Raw genomic sequence first — 21,040 nt, 5'->3', positions numbered from 1 at the left:
CTCTCTCTGTCGGCTCTGGATGAAGGTCCTTGTCATCGATCTATCCCTGGGCTATGAGCTTCTCCACACAGGAACCCCAGATCTGCTCCTGGTACTCCTTTCTTGATGGTATGGGGTCCCCAACTCTCTGCTTGCTTCCCTTTCCTTTTATCTTTTGTAAGATAAAAGGTGGTAAAGACCACGCCCCAGGGAAACTCCCTTTACATTGGATCAGAGAAGTGACCTGAGCGAGGATGTTACATCCCACCCTAATCGTTTTTATCCACAGGCAGAGATTATGATTCATAACACAGGAAAATCATAAAATGGAGGACAAACACACGATACTGTGAATCATGGCCTAACTAAGTTGACACAAATATTTTGTGGACACAATTCAATCTATAACAGTATTATACCTCCAAACTCTGCTTCTACTCAGAGTGTGGAAAGCCCTAAGGGCCCATTGCTAAGTTACAGAAATTAAATGAAGATCCAGAAAGTGAGACATTCTATATACAGCTGGCCTAGAATCTTCAACAAGTCAATGCCATGAAAAAAGGGTGGTGTGGAACCATGAAGGCTGGATGAGCCCTTGAAACTACTGTCCCAAGATAATCTTTAAACCTGAAACCAGAAATGTTCCCTGAAGTCATCTTAAAACCAAACAATAGTTTATTTAGCTTAACTAGTAAAGAATGTCTGCCAACAACAAAAATAAAATAAATTATGGGAAAAAAGGGGGGAGGGTAGAGGAAAGGAGAGACCCTTCCAGATTAAAAAGGACTAAATCTAGACAAAACCATCATTTGAACATAATAACCAAATGCGATGAGTGAACTTTAATTGCATACCGGACAGGAACAAAAAAAGTCTACCAAAGACATCCTGGGATATGGACGGAATATTAGATGCTATCGTGGAGTTGGAGCCCTGGTGGCGCAATGGTTAAGAGCTCAGCTGTTAACCAAGAGGTCAGCAGTTCAAGTCCACCAGCCACTCCTTGGAAACCCTATGGGGCAGTTCTACTCTGTTCTGTAGGGTCACTATGCGTCGCAATCGACTCAATGGCAATGGGTTTGGTTTTCTGGTTTACTGTGAAGTTACCATTAATTTTCTTAGATATGATAACAGTATTATGGTTACGTAGAAGAACGCCCTTATTCTTAGGAAATGCAGGCTGAAGTACACGGGACTGAATTGTCATGATGTCTGCAACTTTCCTTCCAATGGTTCACCAAAAACATGTAAGTGTTTATATACATACAGACACAGATCAAGTCAAGATGGCAAAATGTGAACACTGTAGAATCTAGGTAGAAGATATGTGTTTATTATACTAAGCTTTCAACTCTTATTTTTGTTTGAAAATTTCCATAACATAACGTTGAAAAGAAATTAGATATCACATGTCCAGTGCATCCCCTAGCCCCGCCCTTAACACACTGTGCTATAACACTTGATTTATGTGTCCGCTTGCCCCAAGGAAAAGCCTACCTCATGCAGCACGGACTAGCTCCAGGGCCCAGTGGCATATGGCTCATAGCTGATCCTCAACCAATGTTTGTTGAAGGGATAAATTGAGTGAATGAGTGAATGCTATGGACTACCACAGTCTTCCAAGAAACTCTAGTCTGTTAAGACATAACAGATCTTATTTGGGCCTTTACAAATGATGTTATTTGTTAATTTTTTTCTTCTAAATTAATACTGTTTTATCTATTCTCTTAGGGAATAACTGCCTAACCTGTTACTTGAGGCAGACTAACTCAGATGAGAGAAGTATTGGTCTCAGAAGTTCGGAGAAAGACTAGTTGAAAAGGCCAAACCCGTACCAAATTCACCGCCATCGGGTTGATTTTAACTCATAGTGACCCTAGAGTACAGAGGAGAACTGACCCACAGGGTTTCCAAGGCTGTAATCTTTATGGAAGCAGACTGCCACATCTTTCTTGCATGGAGCAACTGGTGGATTCAAACTGCTGACCTTTCAGTTAACAGCTGAGCGCTTAACCACTGCGCCAGCGGAGCTCCAGTTGAAAAGGCAGGAAAGGATAACTGACTTACATCTTTACACCATCTGTAACATCCCCCTCCAAAAGTACTGAGGATACAAGAGATGGCCCCTAGATTACCTAATTCTGTCAAATGCTTAAAAGCAGAGAGGTTAATTTCCTTCTGGGCATACAAAGAAAATGCTACTGAGGCAAGCTGGAAGCAAACCAGGACTTACGATGACAGCGATCTTCCCGCTTTTTCTCAGCTGCTGAACAGCAAATGAATGGAGCACGTCCTCCATGGGGGTGCCGTTGACCATGACCACCCTGTCATTTTCTCTGCAAACAAAAAATAAAAGTGGGTCATGAAAACACTCATCTATTCTTTTAAAATCATTCATTAATGAACAACTAGAAGCAACAAACTGATCCGAAATGTCTATTAAAGAAAGGAGGTCAAGGGCCATGCAGCCCACTTTGACAGTGTCCACAGGAGGCCACTGGGGAGAAGGATGCTGCCCTTCCCAACCCTCAGGGTCACTCTAGGAGGCACTCAATGTTGCTGAGGTCTGGGAACAAAAAGGAACTTCTGTATCAAGCCCTCTTTACCCAAGGTGTACTGTGGGCTTCAGAAAGCCCGCAAATATTCTCCAAATTAGGTTTATATCCACATGTGCTTTTTTGGAGGCGAAAGGGTCAAGAGCCTGCCTCAGAAATGCTGAGGTTACAGAGCCCGAACTACCGTATTGTATGCAAATAATGCACACTATATGGTGTTTTCAACCACACAACTCCCTCACACATTATTTTCCTAGGTGTGCCGTGCACGTTATATGTGTGGGCACATTATTTACATGGATGTGGTATCTGCAAATAGTGCGGGGATTACTTTAGCTTATCCCAAAAATTATTTACAAATTCTACATTGCTGTGTGAGAAAGACAACTCTCTTTGAAATGATCATAGAGATTTTAAATACCAACAGAACCTAAACTCTTGAGCTATCTGGCCAAGGCAGCCATATATTTGATTAATTTTAGGGTCTGTCCTGAGAAATGATCCTGAGGGGACCCCAGGCATGCATCTTTTAAAATGGCATTACCTCTTCAGGCCCAAAGGATGGGAGTTGGAAAACTTGTGTCAATGGAGTAATTCTACCAATTTCCAAATCATTCTTGCAAATAAGATAATCATTAAGCCAGAGACTCATTAAATTCCTAAGGAATATAAATTAAAACAAATATAAACAGTGTTGGATAGACATTAAGCCCACTGTCGTCGAGTGGATTCCGACTCATAGCGACCCTATAAGACAGAGTGGAACTGCCTCACAGGGTTTCCAAGGAGCAGCTGATGGATTCGAACTGCTGACCTTTTGGTTAACAGCCTGAGCTCTTAACCACGGCGCCACCAGGGCTCCTTGGGTCGGCATTAGGGAGAGGTAAAAAGCACAGCAATTTCACACTCCATGTTCAGAAGATGCCTAAACCAGAAATGATGTTGGTAACTAACTTTCTATGGAAATAACTGCCGCCCCCAACCCTGTGTCCCCAAAGGTTGTTGTGTAGATGTTCCGAAAGGTTTGAGGATTATTAAAACACAACGTGTTATGGTCCGAATTCCTGCTTGAAGACTTTTTAAACTCTACATAAGCTTTTTTCTTTTTTTTTTTTTTAACATGCACACCACCCAGTGCACTGTCTCCAGCTGGCCAGGGGGGCCAGCCGGGACTGGGGTTGAGAAGGACACTCACTGGAGCAGCCCATCGGCAGGTCCGCCCGGGAGCACATCAGAGATGACGATGGATGTCTCTCCATTTTCAAAGTGCGGGTTGTCTCTGCCTCCAGACACCGCAATTCCAAATCCTCTTTTGGAATCCTAATCATTGGGGTTAGGAGGAAAATAAAAAATCCTTCTGTAAGAGGATTTCAATTTCAAGATTTCTTATAACCACTGAATACAATAAAATTTGAACGAATAACCAGGGAGCTCACGAACAGGCAGCCTACAGAAACATATCAGAAGCAAAACAAGGCGTCAGCGCAGTGGGCTGGCAGGTGCGTAAAGGGAATTCCTTATCAAAATGAAATAGCCTTGTGAAAGGTGGAAAAAAACAACAGAATAGACCAGGGTTATCAGTGGAGCTGGCAGGAGACAGGAAATAGCATTTTTGTCCAAACAGGGATGTGCCGTTTGAAGTGGCAAAGGTATCTGTTTGCATCATGCTGGCCTAAGCTGGAACAATTTCCGTAATAACTGAAACTGTGCTCAAACTATATTTTCAAAGCATAGCTTTAACTTCAAGTAAGATTAGCTACTGTTTTCATTTTTATATAGGTGAATTTTTTTTTTTTTTTTAATTTTGTAACATGCATATCAACCACTGCACCTTGTCTCAAGCCAAAGGGGCTGGCAGAGGCTGGGGGAAGAGAAGTTAAAATGTAAACGGATGAAAAGAAAATGGATTTTAAAGACAAAAGAAAGTCTGAGCATGAACTAAATTCTGAGATGTTACAAAAAAGTAAAGCGTTTAACCCTTTTTCCACATGCTTATAAGAAAGACAAATTTACTACATCCATGATGGGCCCAGAAATGTGTGACCGGAGACCCAAATAATATAAAATCCTAAGTCATTTCAGTTTTTTAAAAAATTCAGTTCACAGGTTTCATTCCAATCATATGGGTTTATGTGATGATGTAACCCCAGATCAGGATTTGATTATATAAAATTCTACTCAGTGAATATAAGAAAATCTTTCCCCCAAGGAAAAGGACACACGCGGGGTTCACTACACCAACTGATTATAATTACAAACTCAAAAGAAGTTGGACTGTTGTCCTTTACTAATGTGGTTTTGAGTTTGGCAGCAGCATCACCTGACACCTGGTTATATGCGAAGACATCTCTATCCTCTATCTGCCACCACCAGGTGTCGCTGTGTTGATTCTAACTCATGCCAACCCCATGTGTGTCAGAGTAGAACTGTGCTCCATAAGGTTTTCAGTGGCTGGTTTTTCAGAGGTAGATAGCCAGGTCTTTCTTACAAGGCGCCTCTGGGTAGCCTTGAATCACCAACCTTTCAGTTAGCAACAAGAAGAGTGATAATGTTTGTACCACCTGGGGACACCATCTAAATCCAGCTTATTAGCCACACACAAATCATCTACAGACTTGTCAGTGCTACTCCTGTTAGTAGAGTTGGGCTAACACCTATCATGCCTACTTCACACTTTGCTGTCAGAATAAAAAGGAAGAAACTAACAATTATTAAGAGAGCCCTGGTGGTACTCAGCTGCCAACCAGTGGTTCGAACTCACCTAGCAGCTCGTGGGAGAAAAGGCCTGGCAATCTGCTCCCATAAAGATTATAAGCCTAGGAAACCCTATGGGGCAGTTCTACTCTGTTAGATAGAGATGCTATGTGTCGGAATTGACTCGATGGCATACAACATTTTTAAGCACGTATTATGTACCTGACCCCATGTACTAGAAGCTGGATGTATTACCTAATTTATTCAAGGGGACAATACCTGTGAAAAAGACTTTACAAATTAAGTAAAACAGATTTACATGTGGTAATACTTCTATTTTCAATTTCCATTGCAGAAAAACCCAGAACATTTTAATTTGACTAATGCAACCTCTCTTACTATAATCAGAAGTGGGACAAGGAATAACATCCATGTCTCCTGATTCCTAAGCCAATGTTTTTGTAATTTAATTTGGATTCACAACTCACTGAGGGATATTAAAACTATAGAAGTTGTCATTCCAGTTAATTTAACAAATAATAAGTTGTCCTTGAATAGTACAGATTATTTTCCTTTTTTCTCCTCCCCTCCCCTTCTCTTTCTCTTTTATAACCTGTCCTGTCTGCAGATAACTTCATTGCCATCGAGTCTATTCCAACTCATTGCAACTCTATAGGACAGGGGAGAACTGCCCCATAGGGTTTCCAAGGAGTGGCTGGTGGATTTGAACTGCCGGCCTTTGGGTTAGCAGAAGAGCTCTTGATAGGTGACTGTTATTAAACAGCCTCTAAAATCTTGGCTGCTAACTGAAAGGCTGGCAGTTCGAACCCACTCAGCAGCTCCACAGGAGAAAAGCCTGGCAATCTGCTCCCATAAAGATTACAGCCTTGGAAACCCTACGGGGCAGTAAGATCATCCTATAGAGTCGCTATGAGTGAGAAACAACTTGACAACACCCAACAACAACAACATTTTCTACACTATACAGACCTTAGCCAAAAAATACAATAGCACGCGCATCTTTGTTAGCTCCGTAATTATTCCCAGCTGCTACCTAATGTGGGCAAAATCAAGGACACGACTGTGGCATACATTCTATGTGCAGCACTTACCTTTTGTAGGGTCACAGTGTACTGTTCCCATATCAGTTCTTCCATGCCGTGGGCCTGTTTTAAAACAATCAGAAACAATCCAGTTAAAACCACAGGCATTCCAATACTAGAAATAAAACTGTAGTTTAAACCGTCTTATCTCCATATAAAGTTCAATTCACATTTTCTATATGCCAAAAAGAACTGCTGTTTACTAGGAATGTTAAGCTACTATTTTCAAGCACATTCTCCTTTAACGAGACAGCAGTCTTAACAATATTAGAAAACTAGTGAAATACAGAGTAAGAGATAGACCCTAAAAATAATTAAATATTCAAAGTCTTGAACCCTTTCATTATTACCACTCCAAAACACTGCCATTATAAAACCCTTTTTAAAAAAGTCTAGAGAATTTCAAATGGATATTTTTTTCTTTTCTTTTTTTTTTAATATCTTCCCCTCCTTCCCATCAAAGGTGATCTTCTGGGCAAGTTTTCTGCATTTTCATGTCTAAAGGAATCCTTGGCCTTATCACACAGTGTGTCTAAGTGGGGAATGTGTGGGATCCCTCAGACTTTTCTCCATCAGTACTGCTGGGCGCAAAAGATATAAACAGACCTCTAGGGCTTCTGTTTCTGACAATATGCCAAACTAGATGTCTGAAGAATCCCTAAAAATAGTGGATATCATTTAAAAAGAAAAAAAAATTCATTAGATGACAGGAAATACTTGAAGGCTAGAAATGCCAAAAAGCACTAAGCCAGAGAGCTGAGCCAGCACCGGAGCAGGCATTTAAACAGGAGGCTGAGGAAAGAGAGAAACTGTAGGATCCAAACAACTCGACAGCAACGGGTTTGGTAGGATCCTAGCAGGGTGGGAGGTCAGACCAGACTGGGTAAATAGGGGAAAAAACACTGTCACCCAGATGGAGATGGCTGATACTGCCTGGCTCCAAGTGATCAGAGTTTTGAGATTAAAAAATAGAATTCAAAATACCTGTAGGGTTAAAAACGGTTCCCAGAAAAAGAGGGATGTGTGGATTTCACTGGTTCACACTATAGCTGGCTCCCAGGATGCCTGGGACAAGGTACTCCTATGTTGGCTGGGGAACACGAGCATCCAAAAAGAGGTGATGTTTACATTAAATGCAAGCACGTTTACACAACGAAACACGTGTCGTTGTACCTGTGTGTCACGGAGGGGATTCCGACTCATAGCAACCCTACAGGACGCAGCAGAACTGTCCCACAGGGTTTCCAAGGCTATTATCTTTACAGGAGCAGACTGCCAAGTCTTTTCTCCCAGGGAGTGGCTGGTGGCTTCGAACTGCCGACCTTCAAGTTAGCAGCCAAAAGCTTAGCCACTGCACCACAAGGGCTCCTTATCAAATATGTAGACACTGAAGATAATTATTTAATTTCTATCTTTTTTTTTTTAAGTTTGTTAATCATAATGATTGTGTTTTCAACTAAAAAAAAAAAAAAAGAGTGTACATGTGTTTAACATTTTCAGGTCTTTGCCCTGTTGGTAGAAGTGGTGGGAATATAAATTGGTACAAACCTTCTAAAGGACAAATTACCTACATGCATAAAAATTTAAAATCTGCATACCCTTCAATCAACCAATTTTCACTCTAAGAATTTATTTTACAGAAATATTTGCATAAGTGCACAACACAAAGGTGTAAGTTTGCTGACAGCTGCTTGAAATCTTTGAAATAGAAACTAATGAAATGTCCAACAATAGGGGGTTGGTTACATATATACAGGTCTATACTTTTTTTTTTTTATACTTAAATGTCCATGATAGATGGGGGTGGGGAAGGGCTGATCAAGACATAAGACATCATGCCTTGTTCCTATCTTCATAAACATATATTTATATAAGCATATGAGGAAAAGGTCAGAAGAATACCAAAAAATGTAAAGTTTTTCCAGGAGCTGCGGTATCGCAAAGAATTTTTATATGACCACATTACTTTTAGAATATATTTTTTATTTTAAAACTAAAAACCGCAAACTCTCCATTGTAAGTTTTGGGTTTAAAATTTTTGTCATTTAGCTAAATAAATGAGTTGCTACAAAATCTTATTAAAATAGTGGCACCCAAGTAGAATGAACCTGACTTTTGAAATTCAAGTTCTTTCAGAATGAGATGTGTTTCCTGTGGGGATAATTTAAATTAGATTCGTCATACAGAAGATTAATGCCCCACCATTACTACTGCCAATAAGACTGAATCAAATTTTTAATCAGACCTTGCAGTTAGTTGCCAGGAGCCTAAAGACTTCATCAACTATACTTGAAACAGATCAGATTATTTAAGGGTTAATGGGCTGTGACATAAACCATTAATTACTTAAAAGTAATATTAAAAGAATATGTTCCACTGAACATATAAATATATATGTTTAAAATCTTAATCTTATATAAACATAAAATCTTAGCTTTAAGGTAGGAAAATTATAGTAAAAATAAATTTTAATAGCTCCTTTGAACATTAAAAATACATCCTAATTAAGTTATTTAGTGAAAGAGCTATGACCTTTTGTGAAGGTCTCACACAAAACCATTCATTCATTTACTCAAAGAATATTTACTGAGCACCCACTATGTGCCAAGACTATGGTTTTGGACACTTCAGATGCATCAGTGAACAAAACAGCCAGAACCCTTGTGGAGTTTACCAATCATGAGTGGGCCTAACAAGCAAAGAACTGAGTATCTTGCCTGCCTCATTTATATACTGTCTTCTTTTCAGAAACACACAGTGCCCCATATAATCACACTGTTCCTCAGAATATCAATTCTGGGTACATCCCTGGGGACAGGCTGGCAGCGTGCAGCAGCTTAGCTAAACGATCAGTCCATGTCTTTTAAACTGGGCCACTGGGCTTCAGCCCCACCCAACCGCCTCAGTATTTGCAGATCACAGAACTGCTATTAATATTTGGACTCATCTGTGTGAATGCAAGCAGGTAGCTGCTTAGCATTTGGGGAGCTTTATATATAGGGCCAAAGGAAAAGCACACATGTATCAGATACGTGCATCCCACCAGGCTGAATCCAGGGAAGAGAATCAACAGAGATCAATTAGCCTCATCAGAGAAACAATTTTCTGATAAGACTTAACCGCTCTACACCAAACCAAACCCACTGCCATCAAGTCAATTCTGGCTCATAGCAACCCTACAGGACAGAGCAGAACTACCACATAAGGTTTCCAAGGAGCAGCTTTGGTGGATTCTAACTGCCGACATTTTGGTTAGCAGCCGAGCTCTTAACCACTGCGCCGCCAGGGCTCCAAGTGAAAGAAGCCAGGCTGAAAAAGCTATGTGATGTATGATTCTCACTCTCTGTGACATTCTGGAAAAGGAAAAACTATAGAGACAGTGAAAAGATCAGTTGCTGGCAGGTGCTCAGGGGAGGGAGGAAAGGGATGAATAGGTGGAGCACATGGCATTTTTAGGGTGGTGAAACTATGGTATACGACGCCGTAATAGTCGACATGTGATGTCACGCATTTGTCAAAACCCACAGACCTATACAACACAAAGAGTGAACGCTAATGTAAACTATAGACTTTAGTTAATAGTAGTGTATCAGTAGTGGAGGAAACCCTGGTGGCGTAGTAGTTAAGTGCTACGGCTACTAAACAAGAAGTCGTCAGTTCAAATCTGCCAGGTGCTCCTTGGAAACTCTATGGGGCAGTTCTACTTTGCCCTATAGGGTCGCTATGAGTCAGAATCGACTCGATGGCAGTGGGTTTGGTTTTTTTTTTTTTGGTATCAGTAGTGGTTCACCAACTGTAACAAATGTATCACAGGAATGCAAGATGTTAAAATAAAAGACATTGTGTTTGTGGGGGGGGCAGGGTATGTGAGAACTCTGTACTTACTGCAAATCTTTTCTGTAAATCTAAAACACAAAATCTATTATTAAAAAAATGGGGTGCCTAGTGGTGAGTGAGTGAACAAGGGGTATCTGATTGCTGGCTAAGGACTTAATACTAAATATTTTTTAATGCAGTTCAGGTTTTTCAAAGTGAAAGAGTAGAAGAAAAGTGTGAGAACTTCAAATGGAAGGGAGCGCAGGGCAGGTGGCCATACCAGTAGTTGGACAGGTACATGGAAGGCAGTAGAGGTTAGCTGAGAGGGAGCAGCTGGGAGCAGAAGGCTTCAAGTCACCTTTTCAACCCAAGGTTCAACATTCCAACCACCAGGAGGTCCCTAACAAAAAAAACACACAAACCTTTGCCATCAAGTCGATGACCCTGTAGGACAGAGTAGAACTTGCCCCATGGGGTTTCCAAGGAGTGCCTGGTGGATTCGAACTGCCGACCAAAGTAGCCACTACGCCACCAGGGCTCCAGGAGGTCCCTACAACACGCCTTTAATCAGTTCTGCCTTATCACTTTCACTTTTCATGTAAGTAGTGTTAATGACAACCCCCACGTTATAAAACAAACCATTCCTAGATGACATGGGAAGTTAAAAGTGAGCCAATTTCCTACCATAAATAAAAAGCTTTGTATTAACAGAAAGGTATTTGTGTGCAGAAAGAAAAGAAAGGAAAGGCAAAGAGTGATTCGATCTGTCTTGTCAAAAAATCATCAACCTGTAATAATGTTCCTTCCCTTTGAAAAACATCTTGGCCACATCCGTAAAATCTTGTATTTTATGTAAAGAGTCTGGAAGCTTGTTAAAAATCAATCAGAAGGCAGATTCTGGAAGTCCTCACTGCCCTAAATCTCCCTCAATAGCCACTTCTAGGCTCTTCGTCCACAGGCTGCTGCTTCACAGTGATGGAGGCCAGTTTATTACTAAAGCTAGAGATTAATCAAAAGCTACCGTAAGAGACATGTTTGATTAAAGTCCCAAGCTATAAAAGTAAACACACATACATTACACGACTACCCATGTTCAGGCTAAAAGGGGGGGAAAAAGACATGTGAAAAACGTTTTTCCTGTAATTTAGAAGCCTAGACATGAGAATAAGGATATAGATCTCTGCAGTATAAGAAAGCAAAAAGTTTCCAAACAAACAAACATCTTATTCGAGGCAGTATTTAAAACTAAGCCCAGGAAGCCAAATGGCATTTGCAGATCCCTGGGAATCAAGCCTTGAGTTGATGGATCCCATAAGGGGGACAGACCTGTTTCATACACGTCTGCTAAAAATAAGAAAAAGTCCTTTAAAAACCACACCGTTAACTACAATCCGCATTTCACAACTGGTTGCTGAAAGCTGCAGGGAGCACAAATGAATCTGAGGAGAAAGGAATCACTGCGAGGGCATTTGCTTCCCCTCCCTTCACGCAAAGAAAGGGTGGGAATGAAAAGGGGGAGATCCTGCAAGAGGACTCACATGGCCTTTCAAAATCCCCAACTTTCTCACAGCCTGGATCCACACCCTCTGGAGGGCTTGAGCGGTCTTCATGGCCTCTCGGGAGTCACCAGCCAGCCACTGTCTACGTTCCAGTCTTCTCACCCATTTCTATCACTCCACGTGGTTACATAAGGCGGATACAATAGTGGCCCACATTCCCAGCAAATCCTGTTGTCATCTCGCACAGTGACACATCCATACAGCAGGGACGGACGCCAAACACTTTGAAAAGCCCCACTTGTGAGTAAAAAGCCAAGCAGTCTGGGTTGGTACCACTTTAACGGGTTTCTTTCCCTCCCTCTCTCCCACACGGGGGAGAACTAGAGAACTGGAGTAAATATTTCTTTTAGTTATATGACATGATTAAGTACGTAATACTGGAGTAAATGGGATGTGTTAGAGCAATAGTGTAGAAAGGACTATGTACAGAAGTATTTATTTCTATAGAACCTTAAACACACACACACAATGACTAAAACAGCTAGAAACGAACTGGGGATGTTTCAGGTAGACTGGACTGCTAACGTTACACAGAAAAAAAAAGGCGTGAAGAAAAAATTTTTTACATCCTTCATAACTGGGTGTTTGTCTGTACATGAAGGGGAGATAAGACTTGAGCAGTTGGTGCAACTCCGAGCCAACTCAGGGGCGGAGGGTACACTCAGCACCGCTGCCTCCTCTCTCTAACCTTTCTGCAAACTTTGCAGATAAAAGAGTAGCAAAAGCCCTGCCATCTGTTTCTTTCTGTCTTTACCACTTGGGAGGGGAGGTGTGGGAAAGACAAGATTTCAGGTTTCTGAACTATAGAAAAGATTTTATGGGATGCCTGGGCCTTGAGAGTTAGGAGATTGGTCTTGGGGAGCCCCTGATCATTCTTGCTACCATGTTGTTATTCTGGGCTGTCCGGTAGATTCTGACTCATAGCAACACCGTGGGAGAGACAGAACTGCCCACACAGGGTTTCCAAGACTGAAATCTTTATGGGAATAGACTGCCAGGTCTTTTCTCCTGCAGAGCAGGGGTGCGTTCGAACTGCCAACCTTGTGGTTATTAGCAGAGCACTTAACCGTTCTGTCACCTCTTTTCTCCCTATCATAGTATATGCTATACCAATGAACCAGACCAAGCGGTTTGCAAATTGATGAGTGTGTCATCAATTTCTGTTTGAGGTTGACGTGTATAATAAATTTGGACCACGAAGTAACCGTATGGAAGCAACTTGAAGCAGTGGCAAGAATGTGAGTTTTGAAGACAAAAGATCCCCCCTCTGTCATTTAGCTGTGTGCAGCCTTCGATAATCTGTAACCCTTCTTTATAAAATGGGGATAATACCACCTCCAACTCAGAGGACCAAGGTCAGAATGAAACAAGGCAACCTATACAGAGCACTAGGGCTTAACTGTTGTTGCAGTCAGCTGCTGCCCAAACAGCTCCAACTCATGGTGACCCACGCACAGCGAAAGGAAACGTTGCCCGGTCCTACACCATCTCCATGATCAGCTGCGGACTGAACAATGTTAAACTGTGATCCATAGGGTTTCCTTTTTTTTTTTTTTTAGTAATTTGTTATTGTTTTTACTGCTGTTGTGGAGAATATACAAGCAAAAACATACACCAATTCAAGTTTCTACATGTACAATTCCGTGACATTGATTACATTCTTCAAGTTGTGCAAGAATTCTTACCCTCCTTTTCTGAGTTGTTTCTCCCCCCATTAATATAAACTCTCTGCCCCCTAAGGTTCTTATTTAATCTTTCAAGTTGCTGTTGTCGATTTGATCCCATACAGAGAAATCTTAAAAGAGCTTAGTGCTCAAGGCAGATATTCTTTACAAATTAAGCTAAACTACTGTTTGGTTTTAAGAAGACTTCAGGGGACATTTTTGGTTTAAGGTTTAGAGATTATCTCACGGCCATAGTTTTGGGTGTTCATCCAACCTCCAAAACTCTAGAAAATCTGGATTTCATGAGATTTTGAAATTTTGCTCTACATTTTCCCTCTTATGATTAGGATTCTCCTACAGAATCTTTGATTAAATGTTCAATAATGGCGGCCGGGCACCATCCAGTTCTTCTGGTCTCGTGGCAAAGGAGGCAGTTGTTCAAGGAGACAATTAACCACACATTCCATTTCCTCCTCCTATTCCTGACTCTCCTTCTTCCTCTCTTGCTCCAGGCAAATAAAGAACAACTGTTGGGCCTTGGATGGCTGCTTGCAAGCTTTTGATTCATCGGCTGATTTTCAGAAGAAGATCCCCAAGGTCTTTCTTCCTAGTCTGTCTTAGTGTGGAAGCTCCGCTGAAACCTGTTCAGCATCAGAGCGACACCCAAGTCTCCACTGACGACAGGTGGTGCCTACGCATGAGATGTACTGGATGGAAATCAAACACAGGTTTCATGCACAAAAGGTGAGAATTCTACCACTGACCCACCGACGCCTCACTGAGCTGAACAAAACCAAAAAAATAAAAATCAAACCCATTGTCCTCATTTTCTGCTCATAGGGACCCTATAGGACAGAGCAGAACTCCCCCATAGAGTTTCCAAGGCCGTAAATCTTTACGGAAGCAGACTGCCACATCTTTCTTCCGTGGGGCAGCTGGTGGATTCAAACTGCTGACCTTTTGGCTGGCACCCAAGCTCTTAACCACTGTGTCACCAGGGCTCCTTCAAGAAATGTTTACCAAGTATAATGTGCTAGGCTCTGAGGATAAAAAGAAAACCAAAACAGACACAGCACTGCCATTAAGAAGCAGAGTGCAGGCTTCTGAGGGGCTGGAGGAGAGTGAGCAAGTGGGATGGTGTAAGTACATAAAATGCGAAATTCATGGCACGGGAAGAAGTGATTAACTAAGGTGGGGCAGTCCAGTAGAGCGAGTCCTATATGAGCTTAGTGCTGAGGGATGACTAACTGGGGTGGATGGGCACCACAGGTAGAGGGGAACGGCATGTTCAGAGCCAGCAGGAAGCATACTGCAAGTACCCAGTGTGGTCGGATGGTGAAGTACTTAATAATATACTTGGACTTCTACACCCTCAGCATGGCAGAGCGTGTTGAAATAAAAATCTACAGCTTGGAAGCCTTAACACACACACACACACAAATAGAACTGAAAGGAAGGCAGTCATTAACATTCAGGAGGGCACCATGCCAAGTGCTCTCATGTAATGCCCACAACCCCGTGAGTCAGCCAAGATTGTCCCGTCTGACAAACAGGGAAACTATGACCAGAAAGTTTACACAGCTAATAGTAGTGAGAGACAGGAGGGTAAGCTGGCACACACTCCAGATGTGACCCCTTTCCTACATGCAAAATGCGATGTGTGCTTTACATACACCAGGGTTTTAATAAATGTAGTATGGACGGTTAGAAAGGAAAGGAGGGAAGGAGGAACAAAGCAAGAAAGACAGGAGGTAACACTAACTGGAATCAGTAAGGCTCCCAGGCAGCAGGCTCCAAACAGCAGATGTGAAACCTTAGGAGAACATGAGCCAATAAAACAGGCCAGTGGTTTACTGCATTGGGATTCCCTCCATATTTTCATCTGTGCCCACTCTGTACATCATTTTAGAAAGCAACTCAAATCCTTAGAAAGAACATCAGGTGCAAATAAACAGCCAGCCAGCCTCCAGCTGGGAAGGGGGCTTCTGTGGTTTCCAGCCCTTTCCCTATGGAATGATTCTTACTTTAATGGTTGTGAAGAATTTGGTCAAAATTGCACTCACTGGGTACAAATTTAAACACCTGTCAAATAAGAGCCAGGCACTGCTTTATCCCAGGGAAGGTAAAAAATAATAATAATAATAATAAGCTCAGTTCTCATTCTTCCAAAAATGAGTAATTTTTAAAATTATAAACCTTGGTCCTTGGCTTTGGGGCACTTACTTGGGGTTTCTTCAAAGCAAACCCTTTCCTGGTAAGCAGTAAATGAGTCACCAAAGACTTAAACCAATTCCTTGTGTTATTTTTGGTTTACAAACAAAAATCTCTCACAGTTTATTTCACAAGCAAGCATTTCACTTTCAAACACGATTAGAACATACCAGTTCCTTTCCCTTGCAACCCCCCAAGGACAGCACTGACAATGGACAATTGAAACGAGTGTACACAGTGTGTTCACAGCCCGTACTTCACAACGTGTACTGCCTGGGTATGACCAAGTTTAAAGAAAAAAGCTGCACATAAAATAGGCATTTCAAGAGGGATTTCTGATGGGTCATCAGCATTATTAACAGACCTAGATCCAAGAACTATCACTAAAGAGTACCAGAGTCACTGAGTTTTTTTCCCCACACCTGCCTTCATTACCTAAGGTAAATTTCTAGTGTGCATTTAAATAAATAATAAAGAATTGGGACAGGATGACCATATACATGGGGTCACAATCTGTGGTGTGAAAACAGTTGTGCAGAAATACAAAGAGCAGTGAAATCAGAACTCCGAGGTCAGACTTCCAGCCAAGGCTCTGCCCCTCACCTAGCCATGTGACCATGGTCACCAACTCAATCCCACCTACTGCCACTTGATAAAAAACGAGGATATCAACACCCATTTCACAGATTAAGTGAGGGAAATCCACATGAAAACACTTTATAAAACCCAGGGCAGTAAACTTTCGAATGGAAGGTAGAGTTGTCCTAAATACCACTGATGATTGAGGCCATATGGGGTGGCGGTAAGAGCTGTGTAGGTCATCACATGCTCCTGAGTCCAAGCTCAGCTGTCAACTCACTCTACAAACTCAGTGACCCTGCACACTTTGCTTGGTGAGGCTCAGTTGTTTCATCTATAAATTGAGGCTTAAGATCCTAACGTACCATAAACTATTTTGAGGACTAAATGAAATAATGCTTTTTAAACATGCTCAGCTGCTAACCAAAAGAGTGGCAGTTCAAGTCCACCCAGAGGCACCTCACAAGAAATACCTGACGATCTACTTCCAAATTCAATGAAAACCCTACGGAGCACAGTTCTACTCTGACACACATGGGGTGGCCATAAATCGGAGGCAACTCAACAGCAACTGGTTTTATTCAGTGCCAGGGTCTCCCTTTCTTCCTTTTTCCCACCTCAACAGCTACCAGTTTTAATGCTTGTAATGAGCCTTGCTCAGTGCCTGTCCTGTGACAGGCACTCTCAGCAGAGATACTCATCACCACTAATACTGCAGCATCAACGTAAGATGACCACTCCCCTTACTCCCAAGTATGAACTGCCTGCTTGCTTTCTTTCAGAACTGCATGGTAACAATAACTGCACGGTAACAATAATTAAGAATGCATTATGCAATCTAAGAGAAATGAAAACATACCTCCACAAAAAAATGTGTATATGATAACTTTGGTGAAGGGAAAGGCAATACACAATACAGAGAAAGCCAGCACAACATGACCAAGGCAAGAGAAGACACTCAGAGGTAAGACATATGGAAATGGAGAACTCGGGGTGGTAATGGGGCAAGTGCTGATACATTGTGGGGATCACAACCAATGTCACAAAACAATTTGTGTATAAATTATTGAATGGGAAACTAATTTGCTCTGTAAACCTTCACCTAAAGCACAATTAAAAAAAAAAACTTGTGTACAAATGTTCATAGCAGCAGTATTCGTAAAAACCAAAAAGCAGAAACAGCATTAATGTACATAAACTGAAAATGGATAAACAAAATGTGGTGTAGTCACACCAAACCAAAAAACCAAACTCATTGCCATCAAGTCAATTCTGACTCGTAGTGACCCTATAGGACACAGTAGAACTGCCCCATAGAGCTTCCAAGGAGCACCTGGTGGATTCGAACTGCCGACATTTTGATTAGCAGCCATAGTTCTTAACCACTACACCACCAGGGTTTCCGTGTAGTCACACAACAGAGTATTATTCAGCAATAAACAGGAATGAAGCACTGACCTAAGCTACAACATGGATGAGACTTGAAACCACTATGCTAAGTGAAGAGGAATCCAGTCACAAAGGGCCACATATTATCTGATTCCATTCAAATGAAATGTCTAGAATGGGCAAATTCATAGAGACACAAAGTTAGTGGCTGCCTAGGGCTGGGAGGATTGGAAGGAAACGGGGAATGACTACTAACGGGGATGGTGTTTCTTGTTGAGGTGATAAAAAATGTTCTGAAATTGATTGTGCACAACTTTGTGATTTTACAAAAGAAAAACATTGAATTGTACACTTAAAAAGGATGAATTGTATAGAATGTGAATTACATATATCTCACTAAAGCTTCTTCTTCTTCTTCTTCCTTTTAATCATTATGGATTCTGTAGTCAGAAAGCCAGGATCCAACTCCTTGCTCGACCACTTACCTTGGGCAAGTTACTTACTAGCTTCTGCTTGGCTCAGTTTCCCCTATCTGTAAATCAGGGGCAGTAATAAGACCCACCTCTCTAGGCAGTTGTAAGAATTTAGTAAGACAATACATCGAAAGAATTCAGGGGAGCAACTGGCACATAGTAAATGCTCAGTTATTTTTAGCCATTATCAATATCATAATTATTAGAGCCATTTTACAGATAAGGAGACTGAGGTCAGAGAAGTAAAGTAACTTGTTCAAGGTCACACAAGCCAAAGGGAGCTGAGGACTAATTCCAAGCCAGGTCAGTGTGGCTGCAAAGCCTGTATCCTTTCCACTGAGGAACCCTGGCTCTTCCACTGCACACCTATCATGTCTTTCAAAAGCTACCAGTGACTGCTCCCTGGCCTTAAAGCCAAAGAAGTTTCCCAGATGTTGGTGCGTAGGCACCAGACCAGCCGTGCATACAGTCACTCTGAAAACTCAGAACATCTCAGCGGGCAAGACATTCACCTAGGTTCTGTCAACCCAGCTCTTGGGGCATGAAGTCAAATCGGATTTCATTTCTGGCTCTTGCAGTAGCTAGCTAGGTAAACGTGTGCAAGTTATCCCACGACTCCGCACCTCTGTGAAGATGTGTAAAAACAAGGGGGGCTGAAGCAGGTCATCCTGATTGGAAGTTACAGCATGCCAGACACTACTTTATGGCTCCTGCCTATTAATCCTTCCTAAAACCCTCTATGATTCCTCCCTTTTCACCCATAGAAAACTGAAGCTTGAAGGTATTAAGGAATGTGTACACGACCCCATACCTAATAGGTGGCTGACCACGATTTGAATCCAGGTCTTCGTAACTCCAATTTTAATAAAATATGATGCAAAACCATCAACAGATAATTATACTTGAGGCCACTATGTTCACAGTTCTGATACACACAGCTATGAAGAATAATTTTAAAAGACTATTCTTATTTGTAATTACAAAGAAGTTATTAATAAGTCGAAAAGAAAGGTGTTAATTTGGTAACACAGACACAGCCCTGTCTACTCTGTGATTTTAAATCTGACGAAGCCCATATAACATTAAAGCATAGCTTCACTGGGCGGGGGGGGTGGGGAACACATACAAACCACCATTTCATAATAGGCACCAAGATAAAGAAAATTATAACTGCTTTGTCAAGAGGCAGGTTAGGAAACCTATTATTACAGTCACTCTAAGTGCTGCTAGCAGGGTTGGCCGGTAGGAAACACACATGGTACATTGACCCTCCGAGACCTAAGGTGCCATCAGATGATGGCTCACACACGAAAGACTGACATGATACTTCCACCATATATCAATGTGCCTGCTTAACCCACATAAGGCCAGCACACCCACAGAGTCCTGGGCCTCAAAAACATGCCTTTCCTATTAGAATTGGGAAATTAATGCAGCAACTTCAAGAACCTCACTCTTGGGTTTTGCCTGGGCACCACCAGGAGCTGGTTAATACTGGCTGCCATCCAGTCGATTCCGACTCAAGGTGATCCCATGTGCGTCGGAGTAGAACTGTGCTCCATAGGGTTTGCAATGGCTGATTTTTTGGAAGTAGATCACCAGGCCTTTCTTCCAAGGCACCTCTGGGTGGACTCGAACCACCAACCTTTCAGTTAGCAGCCTTCTGTATCAACCATTTGCACCACCCAGGTAATCCACCACCCAAGGACTCCAGAAGCTTGTTAAAAATGCAGAATCTCAAGACCCACTCAGGACCTATTGATTAGACTATAACAAGAACCCCATGTAACTAATACTCACATTAAAATTCGAGAAGTACTGGTCTGGCAGAACTTTCTGCCCTGACAATAATGTTCTGTATCTATGCTGTCCAACGTGGTAACCACTGTTACATGTGGCTACTGAACACTTGAAAGGTGGCTCATTCAAATCAGGAACCGATTTTTACTTTATTAAATTTTAATTGATTTAAATTTAAATGTAAATAGCCACACATGACTTCTTGTTGCTCTCGTTAGGTGCCGTCACATCAATTTTGACTCACAGTGATCCCATGTGACAGAGTAGAACTCCCCCACAGGGTTTCCAAGGGGGGGGGGGGGTGTGTGTGTGTGTGTGTGTGTGTGTGTGTGTGTGTGTGTGTGTGTGTGTGTGTGTGTGTGTGTGTGTGTGTGTGTGTGTTTTAGGTGAAAGTTTACAGCTCAAGTTAATTTCTCATACAAAAATGTATATACACATATTGTTTTATGACATTAGTTACAATCCCCACAACGTGACAGCACACTCCTCCTTTCCACCCCAGGTTCCCTGTGTCCATTCAACCAGTTCCTGTCCCTTCCTGCCTTCTCATCCTGCCTCCAGACAGAAGCTGCCCATTTGGTCTTGTGTATCTGACTGAACTAAGAAGCACACTCCTCACATGTATTATTTTTTGTTTTATAGTTCTATCTAATCTTTGTCCGAAGGGTGGGTTTCGGGAATGGTTTCAGTTCTGAGTTAACAGAGCATCCAGAGGCCATAGCTTTGGGTGTTCCTCCAGTCTCTGTCAGATCATTAAGTCTGGTCTTTTTACATGAATTCTAGTTCTGCTCCACACTTTTCTCTCACTCCTTCCAGGATTCCCTGTTGTGTTCCCTGTCAGGGCTGTCATTGGTGGCAGCCAGGCACCATCTAGTTCTTCGGGTCTCAGGCTGGTAGAGTCTCTGGTTTAGGTGGTCCTTTAGTCTCTCAGGCTAATATTTTTCTTGTGTCTTTGGTTTTCTTCATTCTCCTTTGCTCCAAGTGGGATGGGACCAATTGATGCATCTTAGATGGTTGCTCGCATCCAAGGCTATAGTCTTTATGGAATCAGATCAACGGGTCTTGCTACCACAGAGCTGCTGAATGGGTTCAAACCACCCATCATTCAGTTAGCAGCACAGCACTTAGCCATTTTTGCCACCAGGGCTCTGTCACATATGACTAGTGGCTACCATACTGGACAGGTAGAGGATATTTCTTAATTTATTAACCATATCC

The 21,040-nt window shown here is 42.0% G+C and overlaps 1 protein-coding gene across 5 annotated transcripts in view; it reads right to left on the bottom strand.

The window, feature by feature from the left end:
* TJP2 (tight junction protein 2) overlaps positions 1 to 21,040 on the bottom strand; it is a 160,132-nt gene that overhangs the window by 43,186 nt on the left and 95,906 nt on the right. For 4 of the 5 annotated variants that reach the window (XM_049895232.1, XM_049895230.1, XM_049895231.1 and 1 more), the window contains 3 exons: positions 6,341 to 6,394; positions 3,730 to 3,854; positions 2,213 to 2,315 (listed from right to left, as the gene is read on the bottom strand). In XM_049895232.1, coding sequence (XP_049751189.1) covers positions 2,213 to 2,315; positions 3,730 to 3,854; positions 6,341 to 6,385 — 273 coding nt within the window. In that variant the 5' untranslated portion in view covers positions 6,386 to 6,394. Of the gene's footprint in view, positions 1 to 2,212; positions 2,316 to 3,729; positions 3,855 to 6,340; positions 6,395 to 11,685; positions 12,060 to 21,040 lie in introns of those variants that run through there. The other variant, XM_049895233.1, reaches the window with a different exon arrangement.

Source organism: Elephas maximus, chromosome 9 (assembly GCF_024166365.1).
Source record: "Elephas maximus indicus isolate mEleMax1 chromosome 9, mEleMax1 primary haplotype, whole genome shotgun sequence".
NCBI classification, from domain to species: Eukaryota; Metazoa; Chordata; class Mammalia; order Proboscidea; family Elephantidae; genus Elephas; species Elephas maximus.
Note: the sequence above shows the minus strand (reverse complement) of the source record. Positions and strands in the feature narration are given on the sequence as shown.